This window comes from Pongo abelii, chromosome 6 (genome assembly GCF_028885655.2).
Source record: "Pongo abelii isolate AG06213 chromosome 6, NHGRI_mPonAbe1-v2.0_pri, whole genome shotgun sequence".
Lineage (NCBI taxonomy): Eukaryota > Metazoa > Chordata > Mammalia > Primates > Hominidae > Pongo > Pongo abelii.
In genome coordinates, this window is record NC_071991.2 from 40,970,029 (window position 1) to 40,990,026 (window position 19,998).

General features: G+C 56.1%; 1 protein-coding gene across 18 annotated transcripts; it reads left to right on the forward strand.

Moving 5' to 3' along the window:
* The first annotated feature begins 7,870 nt into the window (after positions 1-7,870).
* Positions 7,871-18,283, forward strand: POLM (DNA polymerase mu). Of its 18 annotated transcripts, none has more exons than XM_063726007.1 (11): positions 7,871-8,317; positions 9,657-9,840; positions 10,614-10,712; positions 10,817-11,002; positions 11,763-11,834; positions 13,940-14,060; positions 16,018-16,150; positions 16,315-16,417; positions 16,523-16,765; positions 16,840-16,923; positions 17,171-18,283. In XM_063726007.1, the coding sequence occupies exons 1-11, from the start codon at positions 8,130-8,132 to the stop codon at positions 17,255-17,257; spliced, it is 1,500 nt and encodes a 499-aa protein (XP_063582077.1). In that variant the 5' UTR covers positions 7,871-8,129; the 3' UTR covers positions 17,258-18,283. The 18 variants fall into 18 exon arrangements, with proteins under 18 accessions (XP_063582077.1, XP_063582078.1, XP_024105959.2 ...); XM_063726008.1 differs by having other exon boundaries at positions 16,354-16,417; XM_024250191.3 differs by having other exon boundaries at positions 10,832-11,002.
* Positions 18,284-19,998: the final 1,715 nt, after the last annotated feature.

Below are 19,998 nucleotides of genomic sequence, written 5' to 3' on the forward strand. Positions count from 1 at the left end.
TTTTAATGGCTGCATAACATTCCACAGTATGAACACAGCAACATTTATTCCACCAGCTCTTGGTCACTGGATATTCAGGTGGTTCTCAGCTCTTACTTTTACACACGTAAGCTTCTTGTCAGGGTCTCCATCTCCCTGAAGGGTCCCCTCCCTCTAGAGCAGTGAGTCTCAACCTTGGCCACACATCAGTCACTGGGGAACTTTAAAAATGCCAATGTCGGCCGGGTTTGGTGGCTCACGCCTGTAATCCCAGCACTTTGGGAGACTCAGGTGGGAGGACTGCTTGAGTCCAGGAGTTTGAGACCAGCCTGGACAACATAGTGAGACGCCCCCATCTCTACAAAAAATAACTTAAAAAAATTAGCCAGGCATGGGGGCACATGCCTGTAGTCCCAGCCACTCAGGAATCTGAGGTAGAAGTACCACTTGAGCACAACAGCCAAGAGTGATTGTGCCACCGCACTCCAGCCTAGGTGACAGAGTAAGACCTTGTCTCTAAAAAATTAATAATAATAAATAAATAAAATGCCAATGCCCAAGCCATATCCAGACCAATTAAACTGGATTATTTGGGGAGGGGCCTGGGCATAAGTATTATTTGGAGCTCTTAGGTGTACCCTGCTCCACTGTACTCTGGAGAGGGGATGGTCTGGACCTGTGGGGGGTGGCCACTGCTGCCCCTGTGGCAGTCCCTCTCCCTCCCCAGACCCACTCCTCACTGCCTTCCCACAGTGACCACCACAGACCAGTACAGGGAAACCAGGCCCACTGAAGATGGAAACTCAAAGACAATTTCCAGGAGATAATCTAACCATCTCCTTTCAGTGGGATCTTTTCCATAGCTCAAGGGCTACCCTCTGGGAAGGGCAACTCCTTCCAAGTGCCTCTTGGACACACCCAAGTCCTAACCTGCCCTCGCGACTATGCCTCTTGTTTAAGCTGCAAAAGCTACCTCCAGTCCTGGGGATATTCTTGGCCCTAGTGTGGCTCCCCACTGTGCCCTACCCCCATCTTCCAGTGGGACACCCTCCCTCACCCCTCCTCCAGCAGGTATACCTCCCACATCCTCAAGCAGGGACCCCCTCCCCAACCATCCTCCAGCAGGGACACCCCCTCACCATGTTCTCCAGTGGGGACACTGTTGCAGCAGAGAAAGTTTCGTAATTGCAGGGCCAGACAAGCAAGGAGGATGAAAGATAATTCTCAAAACCACCTCCCCCAGAATTCAGAGGCTAGTGTTTTTAAGAGTGCTTCAGCAAGCAGGGGACTAGGGAACTGAGACAACTGATTGGTAGTGGATGAAATCACAGAGGTGTTAAAACTATCTTCAAGCAGCTGAGTCAGTTTCTTGGTGTGGGTCACAGGTCCACGTGGTGTCTCTTGGTCTGCTAAAATTCTAAATCTAGAAAATATCTCAAAGTTCTTTAGGTTTCATAATGGTGATTTTTTTTTTTTTTTTTTTTTTTGAGACGGAGTCTTGCTCTGACTCCCAGGCTGGAGTGCAGTGGCGTGATCTCAGCTCACTGCAAACTCCACCTCCCGAGTTCAAGCAATTCTCCTGCCTCAGCCTCCTGAGTAGCTGGGATTACAGGCATGTGTCACCACTCCTGGCTAATTTTTTTGTATTTTTAGGGAGATAGAGTTTCACCATGTTGGCCAGGCTGGTCTTGAACTCCTGACCTCCAGTGATCCACCCGCCTTGGCCTCCGAAAGTGCTGGGATTACAGGTGTGAGCCACGTGCCCAGCCTCTATATGAGCAGCTGGAGAAGTTAGAAATCTTGAGATTTCCGGCTATGTGACTCCAGGGCGGTAAGCATTATAGAAAAGCAAGCTAAGTGAGCAACGGCAGGTCGCTGTTTATGCCCATTCTTTAGCAAAGTTCAGGCCCCACCACAATTCTAACCTTGTCTTATGAATGTGGTTTCAATCTCCAGACAAGGAGGGGGTCAGTTTTTCTTGCCTTTAACTATGAACTAAATTCCTCTCATAGTTATGTTGGCCTCTGCACTACAAGAAGAAGAAAAAAAAAAGAAATAAGAAAACCAATTTAGCCTGTGAGGTTAGAAGCAAGAGGGAGTCATGTTAGATTTCTCTCATGACTTACAATTCTGCAAAGGTGGTTTCACTTCCACGGCAGGCCACCTCTCCCTGGGTATAGGGCACATCTTCGTCCTGCAGAGCAGGCAAGTCCCTCTCTCTCCCCACCTCCTCACCCCTTCTTACCCCGACTGCCAATCTTCATGACTCCTTCAGCCCCATGTTGTCCTAGCAGACACTACTTTGCAGCAACCACTCAGAGGGCCTGGCTGATTTCTAAGTTAGGCAGTTTCTTCCACTGTCATTTGGATGAGATTCCTTGCACAAACATTTTTGCACAGTTGCCCAGTGTTTTAAGTACTCAGGTCTGATAGACTTAAAAACTGCCTCTGCCTTCCCAGGAGAGAACAAGGTCTCCAAGGGGAGCCCAGGTGCTCTGGCCAGACAGAGGACATTAAAAGGAATGGAAATGGTTTTAGACAGCTAGAGGGATCTGCTCAGGGGATATTTGGGCAGAGCCTCCTCCTTGAGAAGGATAGGAGCCAGATCCACAGACGAAGACCCTTAGAGCCTGCCCATCCCTGCTGGCACAAGGGGAGAATGGGGAGAGAGGGACCATACACAGGCCTCCTGGCTTCTGTATGTGGGTCCTGAGGCCCAGGAAGCTCTACAGCCCTGAAAAGGTAGATGAATTAGGAGGCTGGGGGATGGTGTAGGAGGTCAAGAGGATGCCTAGGCTGAGCCACCTACCCCGCTCCCCTCAGCCCTGTGCTCTGAGTGCAGAGATGGGGAAGAGCCAGCCCACTAAAGATGTCAGAGAGGGGCCAAAGAAAAAGGATAGGTGCTCAGGGAGTCTGGGGCTCAAGACTGAGGACGATGGGGCAGTGATGAGGAGAGGCATGAGGAAGGGGGTTGCATCTGATCTGGCATGTCCCATCGGTTAGGCTGAGCAGTGCAACACTACGATAACAGAGATTACAAATGGAGTATATCTAAATAAGACAGACAGAGGACTTGATATTATCAAGACATCAGATTTCCCCAGCTTGATTTATAGATTCAATGCAATCCCAATCTTGGGAAAGGAATTGCTGGATCAATGTGTATTATTTTGTTTTCATTTTGTTGGATGTGGTTGCCACATTGGCTTCCACAGTCCTTCCTACGGATTGCCAATTCCCTCGCACCTTCAACATGTGTGGTCAATTTTTTTTGAATGTTTGATAAACCCACAACTGAGGATATTCTCATTTAGGTATTCTGTAACGACTGGACAGGTTGGGCACTCTGGTCATAAATTTACTGACCAGGATTTCTTCTGAGAATCATCTACGTGAGTTTCTTTGCTAATTTTTCTATTAAATGATTGTCTTTTTATCTATGGACAATTTGATAAGATTATCATGAGATAATCTTAATTCCAAAATATCTCACACTTTATCCCAGTTTATCTTCTGACTTTAATTTTTAATCAGATTTAAAATTTGCCTGTAGTCCAGTTTATCATTCTTTTCCTTTAGCGTTTCCAAGTTTATTGTGATATTTAGATCATAAAAACATTCACCGACTTTTTTCCAGTACGTTTTTGGTTTCCTTTTTAGATGGAAATGTTTGACCCATCTGGAATTTATTTTGGTGTTAAGGAATGAGGAAGGCCTCTCCCTCTCCCTCTCCCTCTCCCTCCCCTTTCTTCGGTCTCCCTCTCCTTCTTTTTTCGGTCTCCCGCTGTTATCGAAGCTGGATTGTACTGCCATGATCTTGGCTCGCTGCAACCTCCCTGCCTCGGGCTCCTGTGACTCTCCTGCCTCGGCCTGCCGAGTGCCTGGGATTGCAGGCGCGCGCCGCCACGCCTGAATGGTTTTTGTATTTTTGGTGGAGACGGGGTTTCACCGTGTTGACCGGGCTGGTCTCCAGCTCCTGGCCTCGAGTGATCTGCCTGCCTCGGCCTCCCGAGGTGCTGGGATTGCAGAGGGAGTCTCGCTAACTCAATGCTCAATGGTGCTCAGGCTGGAGTGCAGTGGTGTGATCTCGGCTCGCTGCAACCTCCACCTACCAGCCTCCTGCCTTGGCCTCTTAAAGTGCTAAGATTACAGCCTCTGCCCCGCCGCCACCCCGTCGAGGAAGTGAGGAGCATCTCTGCCTGGCCGCCCATCGTCTGGGATGTGAGGAGCCCCTCTGCCCGGCCGCCCTATCTGGGAAGTGAGGAGCGCCTCTGCCCGGCCGCCCATCGTCTGGGATGTGAGGAGCGCCTCTGCCCGGCTGCCACCCCGTCTGGGAGGAAGTGAGGAGCGCCTCTGCCCGGCTGCCCCGTCTGGGAGATGAGGAGCACCTCTGCCTGGCCGCCCCATCTGGGAGGTGAGGAGCGCCTCTGCCTGGCCGCCACCCCGTCTGGGAGGAAGTGAGGAGCGCCTCTGCCCGGTTGCCCCATCTGGGAAGTGAGGAGCGCCTCTGCCTCGCCGCCACCCCGTCTGGGAAGTGAGGAGCGCCTCTGCCCGGCCGCCACCCCATATGGGAAGTGAGGAGCGCCTCTGCCTCGCCGCCACCCCGTCTGGGAAGCGAGGAGCGCCTCTGCCCGGCCGCCACCCCGTCTGGGAAGTGAGGAGGGCCTCTGCCCGGCTGCCACCCCATATGGGAAGTGAGGAGCGCCTCTGCCCAGCCGCCCCTTCTGGGAGGTGAGGAGCGCCTCTGCCCAGCCGCCCCTTCTGGGAGGTGAGGAGTGCCTCTGCCCGGCCGCCCCGTCTGGGAGGTGAGGAGCGCCTCTGCCTGGCCGCCACCCCGTCTGGGAGGAAGTGAGGAGCACCTCTGCCCAGCTGCCCCATCTGGGAGGTGAGGAGCGCCTCTACCCGGCTGCCACCCCGTATGGGAAGTGAGGAGCGCCTCTGCCCGGCCGCCCACTCTGGGAAGTGAGGAGCGCCTCTGCCTGGCCGCCCACTCTGGGAGGTGAGGAGCGCCTCTGCCTGGCCACTCCGTCTGGGAAGGGAGGAGCGCCTCTGCCCGGCCACCCCGTCTGGGAGGTGAGGAGCGCCTCTGCCCGGCCGCCACCCCGTCTGGGAGGAAGTGAGGAGCACCTCTGCCCGACCGCCCCGTCTGGGAGGTGAGGAGCGCCTCTGCCCGGCCGCCACCCCGTCTGGGAGGAAGTGAGGAGCACCTCTGCCCGGCCGCCCTGTCTGGGAAGTGAGGAGCGCCTCTGCCCGGCCGCCACCCCGTCTGGGAGGAAGTGAGGAGTGCCTCTGCCCGGCTGCCCCATCTGGGAAGTGAGGAGCGCCTCTGCCCGGCTGCCACCCCGTATGGGAAGTGAGGAGCGCCTCTGCCCGGCCGCCCCGTCTGGGAGGTGAGGAGTGCCTCTGCCTGGCCACCCCATCTGGGAAGTGAGGAGCGCCTCTGTCCGGCCACCCCGTCTGGGAAGTGAGGAGTGCCTCTGCCCGGCCGCCCCGTCTGGGAGGTGAGAAGTGCCTCTGCCCGGCTGCCACCCCGTCTGGGAGGAAGTGAGGAGCACCTATGCCCGGCTGCCCCATCTGGGAGATGAGGAGCACCTCTGCCCGGCCGCCCCGTCTGGGAGGTGAGGAGTGCCTCTGCCTGGCCGCCACCCCGTCTGGGAGGAAGTGAGGAGCGCCTCTGCCCGGCTGCCCCATCTGGGAAATGAGGAGCGCCTCTGCCCGGCCGCCACCCCATATGGGAAGTGAGGAGCGCCTCTGCCTGACCACTCCGTCTGGGAGGTGAGGAGCGCCTCTGCCCGGCCGTCACCCCGTCTGGGAGGAAGTGAGGAGCACCTCTGCCCGGCTGCCCCGTCTGGGAGATGAGGAGCACCTCTGCCCGGCCGCCCCGTCTGGGAGGTGAGGAGCTCCTCTGCCTGGCCGCCACCCCGTCTGGGAGGAAGTGAGGAGCGCCTCTGCCCGGCTGCCCCATCTGGGAAGTGAGGAGCGCCTCTGCCCGGCCGCCACCCCATATGGGAAGTGAGGAGGGCCTCTCCCTGGCCACTCCGTCTGGGAGGTGAGGAGTGCCTCTGCCCGGCCGCCCCGTCTGGGAGGTGAGGAGTGCCTCTGCCCGGCCATCACCCCGTCTGGGAGGAAGTGAGGAGCACCTCTGCCCAGCTGCCCCGTCTGGGAGATGAGGAGCACCTCTGCCCGGCCGCCCCGTCTGGGAGGTGAGGAGTGCCTCTGCCCGGCCGCCACCCCGTCTGGGAGGAAGTGAGGAGCACCTCTGCCCGGCCGCCCCCTCTGGGAAGTGAGGAGCGCCTCTGCCTGGCCGCCACCCCGTCTGGGAGGAAGTGAGGAGCGCCTCTGCCTGGCTGCCCCATCTGGGAAGGGAGGAGCACCTCTGCCCAGCCGCCACACCGTCTGGGAAGTGAGGAGCGCCTCTGCCTGGCCACCCCGTCTAGGAGGTGAGGAGTGCCTCTGCCCGGCCGCCCAGTCTGGGAAGTGAGGAGCGCCTCTGCCCGGCCGCCCTGTCTGGGAGGTGAGGAGCGCCTCTGCCTGGCCGCTACCCCGTCTGGGAGGAAGTGAGGAGCGTCTCTGCCCGGCCGCCCCGTCTGGGAAGTGAGGAGCGCCTCTGCCCGGCCGCCCCCTCTGGGAAGTGAGGAGCGCCTCTGCTCGGCCGCCCCGTCTGGGAAGTGAGGAGCGCCTCTGCCCGGCCGCCCCGTCTGGGAGGTGAGGAGCACCTCTGCCCGGCTGCCACCCGGTCTGGGAGGAGGTGAGGAGCGCCTCTGCTCGGGCGGCCCCGTCTGGGAAGCGAGGAGCGCCTCTGCCCGGGCGGCCCCGTCTGGGAAGCGAGGAGCGCCTCTGCCCGGGCGGCCCCGTCTGGGAAGCGAGGAGCGCCTCTGCCCGGCCGCCCTGTCTGGGAGGTGTACCCAACAGCTCCGAAGAGACAGCGACCATCGGGACCGGGCCATGAGGACGATGGCGGTTTTGTTGAAAAGAAGAGGGGGGAAGTGTGGGGAAAGGAAGGAGAGATCAGATTGTTGCTGTGTCTGTGTAGAAAGAGGTGGGCATAGGAGACTCCATTTTGTTCTGACTAGGAGAAATTCTTCTGCCTTGGGATGCTGTTGATCTATGGCCTTTCCCCCAGCCCCATGCTCTCTGAAACATGTGCTGTGTCAACTCAGGGTTAAATGGATTAAGGGCGGTGCAAGATGTGCTTTGTTAAACAGATGCTTGAAGGCAGCATGCTCTTTAAGAGTCATCACCACTCCCTAATCTCAAGTACCCAGGGGCACAAACACTGCAGAAGGCCGCAGGGACCTCTGCCTAGGAAAACCAGAGACCTTTGTTCATGTGTTTATCTCCTGACCTTCTCTCCACTATTATCCTATGACCCTGCCATATCCCCCTCTCCGAGAAACACCCAAGAATCATCAATAAATACTTCATAAATTAAAAAAAAAAAAAAAAAAAAGGAATGAGGAAGGGCACCAACTTCTATTTTTCCAAATGGCCCGCCAGTTGTCCTAATGCCATTCGACTGAAAAATCTTCCCGCGTGTTTGAAGCGACTGCCCCACCAGCGCATTGGAAACCCACGTGTCGGTCCTGCGCCCGCTGGTTTCCGTGTGACAGTCCCGAGCGCAGAGGGATCGGGCAGAGCCCGCACGCGTCCGCCCCGAGCCGCCGGCTCAACCCTAGACCCAGCCCCGGCGCCGAGGACGCAGCCCACCCCGCTCCGCCCGGGCCTAGGTCCCAGTCCACCCTCACAAGCCGAGGACGCCCCCTTGACCCCGCCCTCCTCCACCCGCTCCAACACCCTCCCCGCCCCGCTCCAGCTCAGCCTCTCCTCCCGGAGGCCAATGGGGCCGAACAGCGCTTTCCGAGACATTAATTTAAATAAAAGGCGGGTCCTCTGCTGTTATTTGCATGGAGGCGGGTCTTCCGGAGCGGCCGGGACACCCAATCCTGTAGGAGCCCGGACCCTCCCCAGCGCTCAGACTGGCCCAAGTAGCGAGTCCCACAGAGAGGCCTCATTTACATAGGGCGGGGCCACGTCCTCTTCTAGCCCGCGGCCGCCCGCCCGCTTCCGTCAGCCTCACTGCGGCTTCCTTCCGTCTCGCCCCCCGAGTTTCCCTCTGCGTTCGCTGCGCGCTGCTGGAGGCTGTGGTCGCAATGCTCCCCAAACGGCGGCGAGGGCGGATCGAGTCCCCTAGCGGCGATGCCGTTTCCTCCACGCCGCCCTCGACGCGCTTCCCCGGAGTCGCCATCTACCTGGTCGAGCCTCGCATGGGTCGCAGCCGCCGGGCCTTCCTCACACGCCTGGCGCGCTCCAAAGGCTTCCGCGTCCTTGACGCCTGCAGGTGCGGGGCGGCGTGGCGCGGCGCGGCGAGGTCTTCCGTGGCACTTGTGGTTTTCGATTTTAAGTTTGCAGTGGCACTTCGTTGTCTTGTGACCTTTCCCTGAGCCTCCATCTCCTCTTCTGTAAAGGGTGCTATTAATTAGGGCGAGGCGTGTTTTAAAGGATCACTGCGAGAATCAAAACCAGAGGTCAGGGGTAATTAATAAGCAGTAGGCCGGGCGCGGTGGCTCACGCCTGTAATCCCAGCACTTTGGGAGGCCGAGGCGGGCGGATCAAGAGGTCAGGAGATGGAGACCATCCTGGCTAACACGGTGAAACCCCGTCTCTACTAAAAATACAAAAAATTAGCCGGGCGTGGTGGCGGGCACCTGTAGTCCCAGCTACTTGGGAGGCTGAGGCAGGAGAATGGCGTGAACCTGGGAGGCGGAGCTTGCAGTGAGCCGAGATCGCGCCACTGCACTCCAGCCTGGGCGACAGAGCGAGACTCTGTCTCAAAAAAAAAAAAAAAAAGCAGTCGTATTTGCTAACAGCCCTTCTGCCTGGGCTGTGTCCCACCTGTGAGCGAGACTGACTTCTCAAGAGGCCCGAAGCCCGCAGGCTCCTTTGTCCTCAGGCCTGAGTAAATAACACGACTGAGACGCTCCTGTAGGAAGGGAAGCAAGAGAAGAAAAAATGGCGGCTACAGAGACAACACCCAGAGTAAGGGAGCTGGGGGTGCCCCCTAGTTTGGAGGTTGAGAGAGCAAACGAACCTGGGGCTAATATTCCCCCACAGTTGTGTTTGATTTTTTAACATTATCAGGGATCAGTAGTGCGCCAGACCCACTCAGGAGAGGATGATAGCAGCTTAGAGTGTACAAGGCACTATCTTTGTACAACAACCCCACAGGGTAGATATGTTATCTCTTCTTTACAGTAGAGGAAATCAAAGTATAGACACGTGGCTTGCCCAAGAACCAAACAAGTATGTGGCAGGCAGAGCTGCGGTTCAGACCCAAACAGGCTCCTGCATCTCTGCTGAAACCCTTGCTCTTAGATGAAGACCACCTGGTCCTGACCCTAAGGAATTCCTTTCTTTGAGGTGGAGAGGGAGGGAGAAAGCACAGACTGGGCTGTGCTTGTGAACATAGCCTGGGCAGAGAACTACAGTTCTGAGGGCTGAGTGGTAGAGGTGTTCATCTACCAGGCGGAGGGGCTGGGAAGGCTTTCTGGAGGAGGTGACATTTGCAGGATGAATGGTCACTTACCATGCAGAAGGGACGGCAAGAATGAAGGCTTGGAGCCAACCAGGACAGGCTCTGGGCCTCACCCTCCTCCTTCCCTCCCAACTCCCTCCACCAGCTCCGAAGCAACACATGTTGTGATGGAAGAGACCTCAGCAGAGGAGGCCGTCAGCTGGCAGGAGCGCAGGATGGCAGCTGCTCCCCCGGGTTGCACCCCCCCAGCTCTGCTGGACATAAGCTGGTTAACAGAGAGCCTGGGAGCTGGGCAGCCTGTACCTGTGGAGTGCCGGCACCGCCTGGAGGTGAGCTGGGTGGAAGACTAGAGTCGGGGCTACAGTGAAAGCCCCAGTGTAGGCCATTGCTCAGCTGGGACAGGTGACATGGCAGCAATGCCTCAATGTCCTTCAGAGGAGATGGGCAGTGAAGACTCTACCCAGATCACCAGGGGTCCCCTATAAGCCAGTAGAGGAACGACAGCAGGGGCTGAGGGGGCCAGGCCATCTCAGCTTCTGTTCTCACCACTGGTGCAAATTCTGGGGTCTGCTTATTTTTACCTTCTTCAGGCCTTTCTTCCTCACCAAGTAGATGACACAGCAACTCCGAGCGGGATGACCCATGGGTTAGCAAGAGCCTGTCCTCAGGATGCTATAAGGCTCCCGGCCTCTGACAGGTGTGGGCTTGGGGCCAGGTTGCCTGCGTTCAAATCCTGGCCCAGCCTGTGAGCCATGGTTGTGGGGCAAGCCCCTAGCCTCCGAGGCCTCAGCATCCCCAGCCCACTTGGTTGTGAGGATTGGGGTGATGGAGCACATGCGTCATGTGCAGCAGCAGGAGAAGTGCCCACAGGGCTGGCAGATGTGATTGCTGCTACCCTGGCATGAGGAGCCCCATCCACAGCCTGTTTTGCAGGGCGGTGCCTCCCTCAGCCCTATGCCGCTGGTGTTTTGTTGCCCACCTCTGTCCCATGAGTTCCAGAGGGCCCGAGTTGGACACCTCAGGAGAAACAAAGCCTGGGTACGGCCTGGCTCTCCTGCCAGCCCTGCAGCCTCACAGTGACCTGTTTATTGCCCATCCCCAGGTGGCTGGGCCAAGGAAGGGGCCTCTGAGCCCAGCATGGATGCCTGCCTATGCCTGCCAGCGCCCCACGCCCCTCACGCACCACAACACTGGCCTCTCAGTAAGCCGCTTCTATGAGCCTTGGCCAGCCCTGGGGGTTGGGGACAAGGGTACAGATGAGTGGTAGCTGGGGGATTGGAGCTGCCCACCCTGCCCCTTACCTAGGGCCCTTCCCTGCAGGAGGCTCTAGAGACACTGGCCGAGGCAGCGGGCTTTGAAGGCAGTGAGGGCCGCCTCCTCACCTTCTGCAGAGCAGCCTCGGTGCTCAAGGCCCTTCCCAGCCCTGTCACAACCCTGAGCCAGCTGCAGGGGCTTCCCCACCTTGGAGAACACTCCTCTAGGGTTGTCCAGGTAGGTGCTTACCATCCTAGCAGGGCGAGTGGGTGGGTGGGGAGGCCTTGGGGCCTGGTGAGACAGCAGAGGGTACTGTGGGGGTGGGTGGGGGCAGACAGTTGTGGGTGCTGACACTGCTCCAAGGCCTCAACAAGCCACCCTCTGTGCTCAGATTTCTCCTGTGCTCACCAGCCATTTACTCCTGGGTGGCTTAGAGGACCCAGTGAATGGCGCTGCGAGGGGCCTGGCAGGGCTAGGGGTGACACTGTTGTCATTGTCATTAGTCCCAAACTCCCCTCCACAGTGGAATGAAAGAGAGCACCCTGAGTGTGAGCATCTCTTTTCAGTGCCCCAGTGTGTTTAGTTGTCCTTTAGTGCACTTTCATTGCGAGAATACATAGTGACAGAAGATGCTTTTAAATGAAGTAGTATTGAGTTCACATGTTCTGAAAAGCAATTGTTTATGTATCTTGGGACTTAATTTGACTGAGAGATGATCCATGTTACCTGGCATCTCAGCTGTTGTAACTCCAGGCCCGAAGGAGCTTTGAGGCTGGAGCCCTGGCCTCCTAGCTGTGTGGCAGCAACTTTGGTCACCTCCCAGGGCACAGTCTCCATTTCCAAGTCCTACTGGACCCTGACCCCACAAAGTTGTGTCTGCAGGGTGTTGGAGGGGACTGCCTCAGTCCTTGGGCCCCCAGCCCTGACCCTAACTCCCTGCCCTTCTCTTTCTTCCCACGCTCTCAGGCTTAGAGTTCTGCTTTGTTCCCTCCCCCAGGAGCTGCTGGAGCATGGAGTGTGTGAGGAGGTGGAGAGAGTTCGGCACTCAGAGAGGTACCAGACCATGAAGGTACACAGGGCGGGGCTCGGACCTGCCCCAGGAATGTCCTGCCCTGGGAATGACAACACAGTCCACACCATGCACGGGGAGGCAAGCAGGGGCAGCTGACCCAGCCCAGGGGTCAGAGAAGGTCTTGCTGAGGAAGTGGCAGCTAAGCTGACACCTGATATGCACAAGGCAGCCAAGTGGAGACAGGCAAGGAAGAAGCTTGTTTTGAGGACAGAATTTTCTAGATCACTCAGCACCATCTGGCTTTTGGGGGTTTTTGTTTTATTTTGTTTTTGAGACAGGGTTTTGCTCTGTTGCCCAGGCTAGAGTACAGTGGTGCGATCACAGCTCACAGCAGCCTTGACTTCCTGGGCTCAAACCATCCTCCCACCTCAGTCTCTGGAGTAGCTGGGACTACAGGAATGCGCCACCACACCAGGCTAATTTTCAAATCTTTCTCGTAAAGATGGGGTCTTGGTAATGTTGCCTAAGCTGGTCTCAAACCCCTATGCTCAAATGATTCTCCTGCCTTGGCCCCCAAAGTGCTGGGATTATAGGCATGAGCCACTTCGCTCTGCCTTGACTGTTTTTGATGGAATATTCTCAAGTAGATTACATGCTGTGGCATCTTAAACAGAGCACTCTGAACCAAATGTACCCTTGGGTGCTGCCACTGAGCGCCCTGGGCTTGCCCTTGCCCGCCTTCTGCAGGACCTTATGTGTTATTTTCTCAGTGTTGTCAGCCTGCCTGTTTCCATGGCCACCTTCCCTCTGTTTCTGCTCACTCCTGGTCTGATAGGGAAATGCCGTCTGAGCTCTTTTGGATGCCTCGGGTGTGCCTGCTTTGACACCCTTCTGCCAACTGGCTTTGTGGCTGGAGGTGTCACAGTGATGGCCACATGGATAACTGTCAGTGAAGTGTGGCTTCCTGGGTGGATGGGGCCTTGGGAGGTCACGCAGAATGTTGTCAGGATTGACAGGGAGGGCTTCGAAGAGGAGAGACTTGAGCAATGTGTGCAGGGCAAATGGGCTCAAATATGCAGGGAAAGGGGCAAGGGGCACTGGCAGGGACAGGGGACCAGATGAGTGGGGCCACCGTGGTGAGTGTGGGAGCGAGGGGCCTGAAGATGATGAAATCCCTTGAAGTGGAGGGAGGTTAGTGAGTGCTTTCACTGTCAGCCTCAGCCCCAGCCCTGAAGGCATCTAGGCTGGCAGAAAATTACATTAGTAATGAGAAGTTTATTAACAATATAATTGGGTTAATCTCATCATTTTTAGTCAGGATTCTTTGTGTTACAAGTGACAGTGACCCACCCCTCACCGTTGGTTCACAAAATCAAGGAAAGGAGGGCCAGCAGAGCCCAGGATGGGGAGGGCTGTGGCCGGTCTGCAGGAGAACTGAGCTCAGCGACCTGGGTATCACCAGGCCACTCCTCCTCCCCTCTGCCCCTCTGCACGATGGCTTCGCCCTCTCTTGCAACGCACCAGCTTCCTCCATCGGTTGGAAATGTGGCTACAAAAGGTGCTTGGCTGCCACAGGCTACAGCTTCTGCCACTGTGTGGGCCTGCCCTCAGTCTCAGATCCAGAATTCCTAGGGAGGGACTCTAGGGGCTGACCTGAAGCAGGTGACATGCTTGGGCTGGGGCCCACCCTCTGTGGGAAGATATGTGAGCACCCCAGCCAGCCCTGCCAGCTCTGCTCCTAAATCCACCCTTTTGATTGTTAACTCGTCATTGTTTTTTGCTGTTTGCTAAGGAGAACCACAGAAATTTGTTCCACCTTCTGTTAGGTGGGAGAGGCATGGTTTTTCCAGTGACTTAGGAGCCCCTCATGCTGATGTGTTAGGGTGACTGTTTTGATTATGTTGGAATCACAGGCTAGAGCTGTGTAAGTCCTTTCATAGAGGAGAGGAGAGGGGTGTGCGTGGGTTTGTTCCCCGAGACGGCAGGCTGGGTAGTCAGGCTCTAGGTTTGAATCCTTGCCCTGTGGTCTACGGCAGGTTGCGAGTGGGGACGGCGCCTGTCTGGTGCATGGTACTCCATGGGCCACACCGTCCCGGAGCCGGTGATCATCCGAGTCCAGCCATGAGAGCTCTGCCCAACTGGGCTATGCTCCTTCCCCACAGCTCTTCACCCAGATCTTCGGGGTCGGTGTGAGGACTGCTGACCGGTGGTACCGGGAAGGACTACGAACCTTGGATGACCTCCGAGAGCAGCCCCAGAAACTAACCCAACAGCAGAAAGCGGGTGAGCCCTCCAGAGAGGCTGGGCCCTGGGCTTCCCTAAACTGCACCCTGGATCCCTCAGCATCAACTCCCTAGAGGGAAGGGAGCAGGCTGGTGCAGAGGGTTTGGCGGCAGCCTTGTGTGGTGGGCTTCCTGGGGTTTCCACCCAGTGCAGTCAGCATCTATCACAGCCCTTTCTCAGTGGACGATGCTGACCACAGCAATTTCCATGATATGCCAGGGGCTTGTGTCCACCTACTGGTTAGACTTTGACCAGTGACCGGGGACAGCCTGGGCCTTGGGCACACTGCCCAGTGTGGTGCCTGGCACCGAGCAAGGGAAAGAACATCAGCTTTCGAGTTTGTTAGGCCTGGGTTTGAGTCCTGTCTACCATTTGCCAGGTAGGTGACCATTGCCCAAGAAGTAACCTCTCTGAGTCTGTTACATTTTCTGTAAAATGGAGAAGGAAGACTGGGCATGGTGACTCACACCTGTAATCCCAGCACTTTGGGAGGTCAAGGTGGGTAGATCGCTTGAGCTCAGCCGTTCAAGACCAGTCTGGGCAACAGGGTGAAACCCCGTCTCTACAAGAAATACAAGAGTTAGCCAGGCGTGATGGTGGATGCCCGTAGTACCAGCTACTCATGAGGCTGAGGTACAAGGATCGCTTGAGCCCCAGAGGTCAAGCCTTGAGGCCAAGGTGGAAGTTGCAGTGAGCTGAGATTGAGCCACTGCACTCCAGCCTGAGTGACAGAGCAAGACCCTATCTCAAAAAAAAAAAAAAAAAAAGGTGGGAAGGAATGAATTCGTAAGCTCCCCTGTGAGAGCCGGCAAGTGGCAGGTGTTGAGCAGATACTCTGTTCTCTCTGCATGGCCTGCCTGGCTACTCTGGCCACACCATATGGGACCTCCCTTGGGTTGAGGGCTCTGCTGAAGCAATCCCCCCAGCCCAGCAGGCACTGCCAGCTCCACTGCCTCTTCGCACATCTTCCCCCGGGCCACTGCCCAGTTCAGCTGACAGGAAGTGAGACCCACAGAGCTGGTTCCTCTTGATCGCCTCTCCCCATGACAAGAGTAGTCAGGAATGGTTAGCAGCGTTTACTGAGAGCTCACTGTGCCAGGTGCTGCTGTTCCTCATATTTAAACCTCTCCTTAGCTGGGTGTAATGACTCACATCTTTATGTAGTCCCAGCACTTTGAGAGGCCGAGGCGGGTGGATCACCTGAGGTTAGGAGTTCAAGACCAGCCTGGCCAACGTGGCGAAACCCTGTCTCTACTAAAAATAAAAAATTAGCTGGGTGTGGTGGCAGACACCCATAATCTCAGCTACTTGGGAGGCTGAGGCAGGAAAATCACTTGAACCAGGGAGGCGGAGGTTGCAGTAAACTCGGATTGCGCCACTGCCCTCCAGCCTGGGCAACAAGAGCGAGACTCCATCTCAAATAAATAAATAAATAAACCTCTCCTTAACTTTGTGTGGGAGTCTGATAGGTGAGGAAACAGAAGTAGGCCAGAGTGAGGTGTTCGTCGTGGCAAAGCCATCTTCCATCCTTTTACCACCTCTTGGTCCCACTTTATGCATAAGGAAAAACAAGCCTCAAAAGAGATAGCCTGTGGCATGACTGTATCAACATCAGTATCCTTATATTTGGTTGCAAAATTATAGTTTTGCAAGGGGTTAACCTTTTGGGGGAGCTGCGTAAAAGGCACATGGGATCTCCCTGTGCTATTTCTTTTAACTGCGAGTGAATGTACAACTGTCTCAAAATAAAAGTTTAATATTTAAAGGGGGAGAGAAAATAGTGTCATGCTTAGATTGGGATCTCATTCTGCTCCCTGCCCTAGCCTCACGTTCCTCGGAGGCCTCTCCCAGTCCTGCAACAACGGGGCCCCAGGGTGACCACCTCATGCTGGTGAGGGATGGGGGCTCGGTGTGGTGGCCAGGCTGGGTGAGTCAGGAGGGCCGGTGCTGCCCCCAGGGCTCCAGCACCACCGGGACCTGAGCACCCCAGTCCTGCGGTCCGATGTAGATGCCCTGCAGCAGGCGGTGGAGGAAGCTGTGGGGCAGGTCCTGCCTGGGGCCACCGTCACGCTGACCGGCGGCTTCCGCAGGTAAGAAGGCCCGACGTGCCCCTCTGGCTTGGCTTCAGACCCCTCCCCAATGAAGGGACCTGAGTCGGGGACCCTGAAGCGGGCCCACTCATTGGAAGGGATGTGGCCTGGGGCTGGAGTGAGCAGGCCGTGTCCCTGAGTCAGAGTCAGACTGACCCCCTCAGGGGGAAGTTGCAGGGCCATGACGTGGACTTCCTCATCAGCCACCCCAAGGAGGGTCAGGAGGCAGGGCTGCTGCCCAGAGTGATGCGCTGCCTGCAGGACCAGGTGAGGGCCTCCCTGCTCCCCAAGAGCCACTGCTGGCCAATGCCACCGCCTCCTGCTCTCTCCGCACCACGGGGTGGTCTCAGCCACGCCCGCCTCTCCCCACAGGGCCTCATCCTGTACCACCAGCACCAGCACAGCAGCTGGGAGTCCCCTACCTGCCTGGCCCAACAGAGCCACATGGACGCTTTTGAGAGAAGTTTCTGCATTTTCCGCCTACCACAACCTCCAGGGGCTGCCGTGGGGGGATCCACGAGGCCCTGCCCATCCTGGAAGGCCGTGAGGGTGGACTTGGTAGTCGCACCCATCAGCCAGTTCCATTTCGCCCTGCTCGGTTGGACTGGCTCCAAGGTAGGCAGTGTGCCGCTGGGCCTCCTGGGGGTGGGGCTGGGCCAGCCCTGCTGAGGACAATCCCTTCCCTACAGCTTTTCCAGCGGGAGCTGCGCCGCTTCAGCCGGAAGGAGAAGGGCCTGTGGCTGAACAGCCATGGGCTGTTTGACCCGGAGCAGGTACATTGTTGGGGACTGGGGACAGCAAACAGCACCCATAGTCCTCTCCCTGACCTGCAATCTGAAATGGCCCCGGACCCCTCCAGCCTGAAACCCATAGGACCCGAATCTGGGTCTCCACACGCAGTTCCTGGCCCTCAAGAGCACACCCCACCTTGGCGCTGGGCTCTTCCCCGCCCTCAGTCTTCCTGCAGGGAAGCAGCAGTGGCATGACTCCTAGGTCACGGAAGTCCTGCTTCCGTTGCAGAAGACATTTTTCCATGCGGCTTCAGAGGAAGACATCTTCAGACACCTGGGCCTCGAGTACCTTCCTCCAGAGCAGAGAAACGCCTGAGCCGGCCTGTGTCCCCCACTTCCACTCAGGAAATCGGGCTGCCCCCAACCTGGCCACTGAATGTCTCCAGGCAGATATGCTGCCCCCCGACCCCCACCTTCACCCCTCCCCGCCAGGGCCTGGCTCTGCCGGAGGTCAGTTGTGCCTGAAGGATCAGTTGAGCCCCTGCTGGTGTGCTGCAGGGTGTGGTGAGGTGGGAGCCTTTGGTGCCAGCCTCATCGCTGTGTGACCCTGGGTCTGCTCTTAGCCTCCCCATGGCTCACGTTCCTGCCCTGGATGGGATGTGAGCGAGGCCCACTTCGTGGAGCTGTGGCAGGGCCTGCAGTCATGAATGGCAAGTGGTCCCTGATGTGCAGTGTCCCATCAGTTGCACTGCAGTTACTGTGGCTCCTGCAGGGCACCCTGCCCAGAATGCCCAGAAGAGAACCATGCATACCTGCGCTGCGTTTGAGAGCCGTGAGCTGGAGGCTGTGGTTCTTGCCAGCAAGGAGCCTACTGTTTGGTGTGCTGTAGGCATCTGGAGAGAGAGAGGGCCTGGGTAGGAGTTAGGAGGAAGATAATTTTCAACTATGGGGCTTCAGTACTGCAGTGCCCCAAGCCAGGCTCTGTGCTTCTGCCTTTAAGGCCTGTTCTCAGCACAATGTCTCAAAAACAGGTCATATCCTGCCATTCCCGTCGCAGAGCCCTTTAACGGTTCCAAACCCTAAGTCCACACATAGCCCCATCTCTCCAGCCCCACTGGCCCCAAGCTGCTTGACTCACCGGCTTCCTATTTGATGCACCCAGGCCCCCTTGTGGCCAACTCCCTCCCCTTCACACTGAGGCAGAAGCACTGAGGTGGGCTGGACATGGGTGCCCTCCACGTCCCTCATATCCCCAGGCGCGCTCTGGCCTCAGGCTTTGCCCTGGCCATGTCATCCACCTGGAGTGGGCCCTCCCCTTCTTCAGGCCTTGAATCAAAAGTCACTTTGTTAGGCGAGGATTTCCCAGACCACTCATCACATTAAAAAATATTTTGAAAATGAACATGCAGTAAAGTTGATTCTTTTGGGGTGCAGTTTTTGCACACGTAGGGTACACCAGGCCCATCCCCAGAACACTTCCCATGCTGTCCTATTGTGGTCATGTGCTTCTCCACCCCCACCCACTTAGCGGTGCTACATCCCTATAGTTTTGCTTTCTCTAGAATGTCATGTAAATGGAACCAAACTATATTTAACCTGTGGACTGGCGTCTCCCCGCAGCCTAATACCTTTGACGTTCCTGCAGGTTGCTGAGTATGTTGAGTTTGTACTTTATTCCATGCCATGGGTGTTCTACAGTTTATCCATTCAGGTGTTGAATGTCTGGGTTGTGGCCGGATGCCGTGGCTCATGCCTGTAATCCTAGCACTTTGGGAGGCTGAGGCGGGTGGATCACTTGGGGCCAGGAGTTTGAAACCAGCCTGGCCACCATGGCGAAACCCCGTCTCTACAAAAAATACAAAAATCTGCTGGGCATGTTGGCTCGTACCTGTATTCCCAGCTACATGCGAGGCTGAGGCATAAGAATTGCTTGAACCTGGGATGCCAAGGTTGCAGTGAGCTGAGATTGTGCCACTGCACTCCAGCCTGGGCGACAGAGCAAGAGTCTGCCTAAAAAGAAAAAAAGTCTGGGTTGTTTCCAGGGTTTGGAGATTATGAATCGTACTGCTACAGACATGCATGTACAGGTTTTTGTGTAACACATGGGTCTTCACTTCTCTTGGGGAAATAGGCACAGGATTACTGGGTCATTTGGTAAGTATGTTTATTTCATAAGAGCCAAGTTGTTGTCCCAAGTGTGTCTGTCATTTTGCAGTCCACCAGCGTTGTGAGCACCCCTGTAAGTTAAACACCACAGTAGGCAGTTGCTCTGTATCCCTGTCAGCACTTGATAGTTTGAGTATTTGTTAACTTTAGCTTTTCTAGTAGTAGGTACATAACAGTAGCTCACTGTGGTTTTATTTTCATTTCCCTAATGCCTGATAACGTTGAACATCTGTTCACTGGCTTCTATGTCCTCACTGGTGAAGTGGCTGTTCAAGTCTCATTTTTAAAAATGGAATTGTTGGCCAGGCACGGTGGCTCACACCTGTAATCCCGCACTTTGGGAGGCCAAGGTGGGCGGATCACCTGAGGTTAGGAGTTCGAGACCAGCCTGGCCAACATGGCAAAACCCAAAGTGCTGGGATTACAGGCATGAGCCACCATGCCCATCTGTTACTGTTGAATCTTGAGAGTTCTTTATGTGCCACTATGGTGATTGGTAAATATTTTTTCCCAGTGTGTAGACTATCTTTCTTCTTTTAGCACTGCTTTTTTCCATAGTAAATGTATTTAATTTTTGTGAAGTCCAGTTTATCAATTTATCCAGTTTTCAGTTTTTTTCTTATATTTTTGGAGTCCTGTCTCTGACCCCAAATCACAAAGATTTTCTTTGCTTTCTTTTATAGTTTGTTTGTTTCTTTGTTTTCCCCAGAAACAGGGTCTTGCTCTATCACCCAGGCTGGAGTGCAGTAGTATGATCATAGCTCACTGCAGTCTCAAACTCCTGTGCTCAAGCAATCCTCCTGCCTCAGCCTCCCAAGTAGCTAGGACTACAGGCACAAGCCACCAAGCCCAGCTAATTTTTTTTTTTTTTTTTTTTTGAGACGGAGTCTCGCTCTGTTGCCCAGGCTGGAGTGCAGTGGTGCCATCTCGGCTCACTGCAAGCTCCGCCTC